At 49.2% G+C, this 6,595-nt stretch overlaps 3 protein-coding genes and 1 non-coding gene across 4 annotated transcripts in view; all 4 read left to right on the plus strand.

Annotated features, from left to right (window-relative positions):
- The first annotated feature begins 405 nt into the window (after positions 1-405).
- Pmar_PMAR018314 lies at positions 406-487 on the plus strand. Its single transcript has one exon. It is a non-coding gene; the product is annotated as a tRNA-Ser (tRNA).
- A 2,642-nt stretch (positions 488-3,129) lies between these two features.
- On the plus strand, positions 3,130-3,950 carry Pmar_PMAR018315 (conserved hypothetical protein; the record flags this gene model as incomplete). Its single annotated transcript, XM_002766433.1, has 4 exons — positions 3,130-3,391; positions 3,441-3,541; positions 3,621-3,751; positions 3,797-3,950. The coding sequence occupies 4 exons, from the start codon at positions 3,130-3,132 to the stop codon at positions 3,948-3,950; spliced, it is 648 nt and encodes a 215-aa protein (XP_002766479.1).
- Positions 3,951-4,902: 952 nt separating this feature from the next.
- On the plus strand, positions 4,903-6,159 carry Pmar_PMAR018316 (hypothetical protein; the record flags this gene model as incomplete). Its single annotated transcript, XM_002766434.1, has 1 exon — positions 4,903-6,159. One exon carries the CDS (start codon positions 4,903-4,905, stop codon positions 6,157-6,159), a length of 1,257 nt encoding a protein of 418 aa, XP_002766480.1.
- Positions 6,160-6,230: 71 nt separating this feature from the next.
- Positions 6,231-6,595, plus strand: part of Pmar_PMAR018317 (hypothetical protein) — a gene marked incomplete at both ends in the record, with an annotated part of 686 nt that continues 321 nt past the window's right edge. Inside the window, one exon of the mRNA XM_002766435.1 lies at positions 6,231-6,248. Within this exon, the coding sequence (XP_002766481.1) occupies positions 6,231-6,248 (18 nt within the window). The remainder of the gene's footprint in view (positions 6,249-6,595) is intronic.

The following is a 6,595-nucleotide window of genomic DNA, read 5'->3' on the forward strand; positions in this document are numbered from 1 at the left end:
GGGGCATCACAATTATTCAACGAATACTGGCCGGGTTTGATCATTAATTTGATGGTCTCTGTAGTTCCCAAATCGCATCGATCATGATGGGCGTAGTATGATGCCTGGTCCTCCCATCCGACTGGCTCTGAGAGAGATGAAGCTGAGAATGGGATTCCTCAGAAGGTGAGCATTCCATAAGATTTTTTTCACTACGCCTCCGAGACGAAGGAACGGAGTTTGAAATGTTTGTAACGGTCGCGGGTTCGATTCGCGGCAGGGGCCTTTCCCGAGGATTTCCCGCTCGCTCTCCGTCACAGCGCACATCAGTTTCGAAAATGCGCGTGGCAGCATACGCTCCGCTGGCTTCGCGAATACGTGATGTGTCTCAGTGCTGAAGCTGCATGAGACATCCCAACACCATACGACAGCGTGTCCGAGTGGTTAAGGAGGTGGACTTGAAATCCACTAGGCTCTGCCTGCGCAGGTTCGAATCCTGCCGCTGTCGTTCAAGGTCTTGGCACACATCAACACTTGATACTCTGATGTCTATTGGAACTCCACATGGATAACTCACTCGAAATTGTTGTTGTTGTTTGTGTTGCAGTAGTGGTGGTCTTTTGGGTATCTATAAAACTAATATCAGAACAGCCCGATTCCCTAGGGATGAATGGAGACATGTGGAATTCCGTGATGACTATGTTCTATACAAAGGCTATTCTATTGGAGCCCAGTGTAAGCGCTTCTCTAACAGCATACTCCTTACATGTATTGGGATCACATATAGCTTTCCTCGTATACTCCAGCGATTGTCCGGGGGTAAATCCCAGCTGTTTGAAATATTCAACACACCACTCCTTGCCATGTGCCCCGGGAATCGCGAGGTTGTTCGGAATATGGCTCTTATCCCGAAAGGAATTCTTCCCGGGGGCATCACAATTATTCAACGAATACTGGCCGGGTTTGATCATCAACTTGATAGTCTCGGTGGTTCCCAAATCGCATCGATCATGATGGGCGTAGTATGATGCCTGGTCCTCCCATCCAACTTGTCCTGACACAAAACTCCAAAGAAAGCCACCACGATTATCACACCAACGAGATAAGCTACGTATTCATGAGATTCAATACAGCAACGAATGCACCTCCGACGACCGATAAGACTTCACACCTACCGTGCCCAAGACTCAACGCATGGCGATGAGCCGTCCCCTTCAGCTCAAAACCTCCGCCCAGTTGTACAAGCGTCAGTAGGAAACAGTAACGCATATAAGGTGGAGCTCCAGCAACGTATATCCAATAGAAATTCTCGGAGAGATAATGGCTGATAACGACGCGAAATCATCACAGTAGGTCGGCACCCCCACACCCCCTCCCAAGCATGCGCTGTTACCAACACTTTCACCATCGTGGTTCAGAAACAGTCGCAGAAATGAATTCATTAATCATATCACACTCTTTAGGCCTCTCCCTGACGCCACCGCCTTTGTCCACAGTTCATCAAGTGTAAACTCCATGAGAGAGCCATCGCCGTCAGACCCCCTCAGAGATGTCGTTTCACAGTCACCTCCGACCGTGCCTTTTAGCACTCAACCGACGTTCGAGTTCTGCTGCAAAACACTCTTAACATCCTTGGCAGCCAATTCAACGTACTACTGGCCGGTCGACTTTTCACGATTGAAGACGGCCCACGCATAGCCCACCCTATCACCTACAACAACCTCGGCACCCCCAGTCCTTAGTTTTCTGATACAGCTCGGAACGATTGCTTCGCGCCGCTTATATTCCTGAGCATTGATCGTCCAATCCTGCCTGTCCAACACCATCATGAGTATCTCAGTCCCCCCTACTCTAAAATTTTCAACCGCCAAACTCTGAAGCGCTACAAGATACCTCTCACGCGCCCGGCTGCCCTCCAAGACCCTTGCCATTGCAGCTCGTGGTCAAATACACAAGTCTTATCAGCAAAGCATTCAGAACCTGCGCTTTCTTTCCTCCCGACGATGCCGACATGGACCGAACGACTCCGTTCCCTAAACGAGCCTCATATCTGTTTCTCCTCTCAAGAACTCGAGTCGAGGCCAGAGTGTTTCCAATAAGAAATCCATCATTTTTCCTAGAAGCACTAATATAGTATTGACCACCCTTGTATAAAAGCCGATACAGCGAAATTGCCAATGTTATGGGATCGCCCTTTGTAGTACTCCTTCCCTCTTAGTATTAGCATCGGTGAGACGGCGAGTGATAACAGGACGTGAAATACAACTGCAAGTGACACGATGGAGCACTATTAACAACGCAGAGGCGACCAGGTCACGAACAGCATACTGGTAGAAGTGGCGAACTCATACTACAGGGGTATGTTCCTTACAGTGTCGAAGAGATAGCGAACTAGGACAGTGGACGCAACCTGAGGGCGCTTCCTCGCAATTCTGATGTGCCATTGGTGTGGTATTCGCCCTATTTTTTAACCGGGACGAGTCCTGTGTAGATCCCTGAGCTAGCAGTAATACTTGCTGCGTTGTAGGAGAAATCGTACTCATCACTCCACCGCTCCGCTGTGACGGACATAGATGTCCCCCAGGAGAGACGTCTATGTGAGGTAAACGTGATGGGATACATCATTACAACGAGGGGGAGATGCCGTAATGACTACAGTTGAGTGGGGGCACCACTCGTAGTTCGTAATTGTCAATGGTACACTGTGTCCACCTCCCCATAGGCAGCCAGGTATGAGCATGGGTACAGCAGCAACGAACGGTGGTCGCCCGATTTCAGTTACGTTGATCGCTTCGCTCCGCTCAAAAAATGGAAAGATGAACTGCTTCGCTCCGCTTAAAACTCTCTCGCTCGCCCGTCTGGGAAAGTCGCTTCTTGCGACCTCCGAGCACTCAGCCGGGTCGTTTAGAAGACCTCTAGACGAGTGCCTCATAGCGTTATAGCCTCTTGGGGGTTCCTCGTCGGAAGTTCCCTACACTTACAAGGAAACTGATTTAGTGGTCTCCTTATTATTACGATTTCGGCGCTCACTAAGAAATGCTTTATTGCGACCAAGCCTAACTAGAGCGTCACATGAGCAGAGGGTGAAGTAGCAATATCGCCAGCCGCATAGTGGGTGTAGCCAACCAGTGTATCTCCTTTGCGTTTAATATGGCCCAGTCCAAGCGGAAGAACGAGTCTCAGCCGATGCCTCCACAGAAACCGAAGATCTGGCGTGCTCTGCTCCCCATAGGCGTCTTGCTCCTGCTCAAGCAGTTGCCTCTCAGCGAGGACCAAATGACTATAATCGGCCGAGTCGTTTTTGCCATCCGGTTGGTAGCTCAAACGGGCGTGTTTTTGATGATTTATAGAAGTATAAGGAGCAACACAGAGGGAGACAAGGAGATCGTTCCAGCTCACGAGAAGGACGCGGGTAAGAACATATCCAAGGCCCTCGAGGGTCGCATGTCGCATGTGGGCAGGTCTAGGCCAGATGGAACCGGTCGAAGCAATGACAGTTAAACAATATGATACCAACAAGTTGATGGACCTCGTGCAGAATCAGCTCATACAAATCGTCATTGTAAGCTCCTGGGGTTGTATATCGCCGTACGTACTTCGTATGAAGTCTCGAGGGGGAGGCGAATCGTCGTGAGTTTCAGGTCGTATTTATTCACTACAGGATGGGTTACGTCCAACCATTAATCCTGAGCTCGGTCATGGCGTTAATGACTCTTACAGATTCGGAGGTCTTCAAGCTGCATATATTGGAACAGGACCCCCACGACCATAGGTACGTCACTACTTGCTTGAGCTTGTTTTTTGTTATTCTCATCAGAGCACTGCGACGGCCGTTTGGTGGCGTGAATCCACACAAGAGCGGTTTCTCAGCACTTGTCGATCAGTTCATGGAGGCAACTGCGGAGGAGGATGAAGGGCCGAAGAAGGGCAAGGGAGCTAAGCCTTCCAAGAAATACACGAAAGCTCATTAGAGAAAGATTTGGCGAGTTTACGGTATGCGATGCGGTCTCCGATGCACCTTTTGTTACATACCAGATTTCTCCTTCTTTACTCCATTTGCGTTGATAAAAATATCGTGTCCAAGTGAAATGAGGGACTTTTCTCTGAAGAGTTTTCGCTCGACCGGTATGAACAATATCATTACGCCGGAGGTGGCAACTGCTTCGGTTGAATCAATCGTTGCGGACGTAGATTTGAATTCAACTGCTTTATCGGCAGAGGAAAGTGGAGTGTCGGTGAAGGTTGAGACGATCAACGTTGGGAGTACCCAAGGTACCGTCTTGTTGGACTCAAACGTTAATCATAAACCCGCCGGCTATTCATTTCGGGGAGAACTTTTTCTGTCTTTGCCCGAGTTGGAATCGGCGCGGGAGTGTTTGGAAGGCAGCGGATTTGCATTTGAGGAAGTGAAGACTCCACCCGCGTCGCCTCAAGCTGAGCTGTCCTTCGCGGCGACGGTCTCGGCTCTAAGGAGGAGTAGAGAGTCTTCGGGCAGCACTGCTGACGGGGCGAGCGAGAAGTCTCCTGTGATGAGGAGTTGCACTATGGGGAAGAGAAAAAGGGTAGTAAACGGTGGGTAAAATATTCCGATCGATTCAAGTTGTGAAATGAGATTCGATTTGTTAGTATGAAGACCAGTTTCTCCCATGAGCCTTTCAATGAGTTTCGTCTCTAGTGAATATTGTGGTGGCATTTGACTAGCAAAAAAATAGAAAAATTGATCAACTATTTCGACTTGGTAAGCCTCAGGGAGAAAGTGGAAGTGCTCCGTCCCAGTCCGCGAGCTCAAGTATGAAGATGAGCTCTGTAGATGAGCAAAGGATGGGGCTTCTACCTAGGCGAGGTTCTACAGTAAAGAAGGATAGTGTGCCTGTTAACGTCCCAGCAGCAGCAGCGACTATGACTTCCGGTAGTGCTATTTTAATGAGTGGAAAGGACCCGGGAGCTCGTATAGTGATGCCTCGAGGATTGGCGGCGAGAGCTGGTGAGGACGGCGCTCATTTGAAAACAGTTTTCATGGGAGTGTTGAACACTATTGAGGGCGATCAGGGATTTTCCGGTGCTGATAGTATACCATATTGGTTCAGTCATCCGGTTCTGCCTCGGCAAGTGGAGGGGGTCAGCTTTAGTGCGTGCCAGCTGCCCATCAATTTGGCCCATGTGCGGCATATGGTAGAAGAGGGGAAGTACATTACACATTTGGAGTTGGAGAGAGACTTACGTTTACTTGTAAGATTTGCATTGAAAAATTACCCTAAAGATTCGCAGCCGTTCAAGGCGGCGGAGCGGTTGAATAAATTGTGCACGGAATTGATGTTTGATGCATCATATCGCATTGAGAATGCGGACTATGTGGAAGTTCAATATCCGATGATTGACGAGCCCCCAGAGACGACTTCGGCTTCGAGCGCGCCCCATAGGCACCAGTCTAGTGGAGGGGGAGGGCATAAGGGTGGCAAACAATCAGTTGCTTACAAGAGTAAAGATGAGGGGAGTTCTAAGGAGGCGCGGAAAAGAGGCAGAAATTCCGGCGGTGCCGGGTCGAAGACGACAGAGTCAGAGTTGACGGCTCAGATAGAGCAGCTCCAGGATAAGATATCACAGTTGACGCAGTTCGTGTCGAATCTAAGCGAGACCCCTCGGGTGAGCGGCGGCGGTGGTGGGTCGGTTAGAAGGGATAGTGTGGGGGGCCCTAGAGGGCCGGCTTTGCCTTTGACAGCAGAGGAGAAAGTTAAGTTAGAGGAGGACATGAATCAACTGACGCCTGATGATCTCTGTCAAGTAGTGGATAAGAAGCTGCGTAACTGTCCTGGAGTCGTACTAGATCCTTTTACGGGGATGCTGCAGGAGCTAGATGTGGACATGATGGCCCCGAGAGACCAGAGGAATTTGAAACGCTATGTGGCGCGACTATTGAACCTTCGTAATCAGAAAGTGAAGGAAAATGAGGAGCGAGCTCGGGAAATAGTGGCGCAGCAAAGAGCACTGGAGCAACTCCAAGAGATGCAGAGGAGGCGCCGTCGGGCTAACTCCAGTAGCTCTAGCAGTTCGAGTAGTGGAGAGAGCAGTTGTAGTGATAGTAGCTCGGATGAGGAAAGTGATAGGGAAACGGAGCTCAAGCGACTGTTTCAGAAGGGGACTGCTATATCTGCGCAGGCCGGCGGTCGTGGACTGCGGTGAAGCTTCTCTCTATGGTGATCTCGTGAATGTAGTATTATTGTTGAGCCCTTTTCTGTCCAGCGTAAATCGATATGGACAATGTTAATAAAGTATATATATTTTTTCGTGGGTTTTGGCCGTCGTCGTCATTATTATTATTATATTTCGAACCGTCCATGTATTGCACGTGAGTTCATTACAGTAGGTGGATATTAGCTGTGATGGTGGTGCCCTTGAAGTTAATAGCTGTAGAAAGGGTTAAGCCGTGTAAGCTCCCTGTTGTGTTGAGTCTCTGGGCAATTGAGGACAGACAGGTTTGTATTGAACCATGAGTTGTAGTTCTTGCTGTTGTTTCCCTCTTAAAGGAGGTAGTAGTAGTAGTAGTAGTAGTAGTAGTAGTAGTAGTAGTAGTAGTAGTAGTAGTAGCAGCAGCAGTAGTAGTAGTAGTAGTAGTACG

The sequence above is a fragment of the Perkinsus marinus genome (genome assembly GCF_000006405.1).
Source record: "Perkinsus marinus ATCC 50983 genomic scaffold scf_1104296972926, whole genome shotgun sequence".
Lineage (NCBI taxonomy): Eukaryota > Perkinsozoa > Perkinsida > Perkinsidae > Perkinsus > Perkinsus marinus.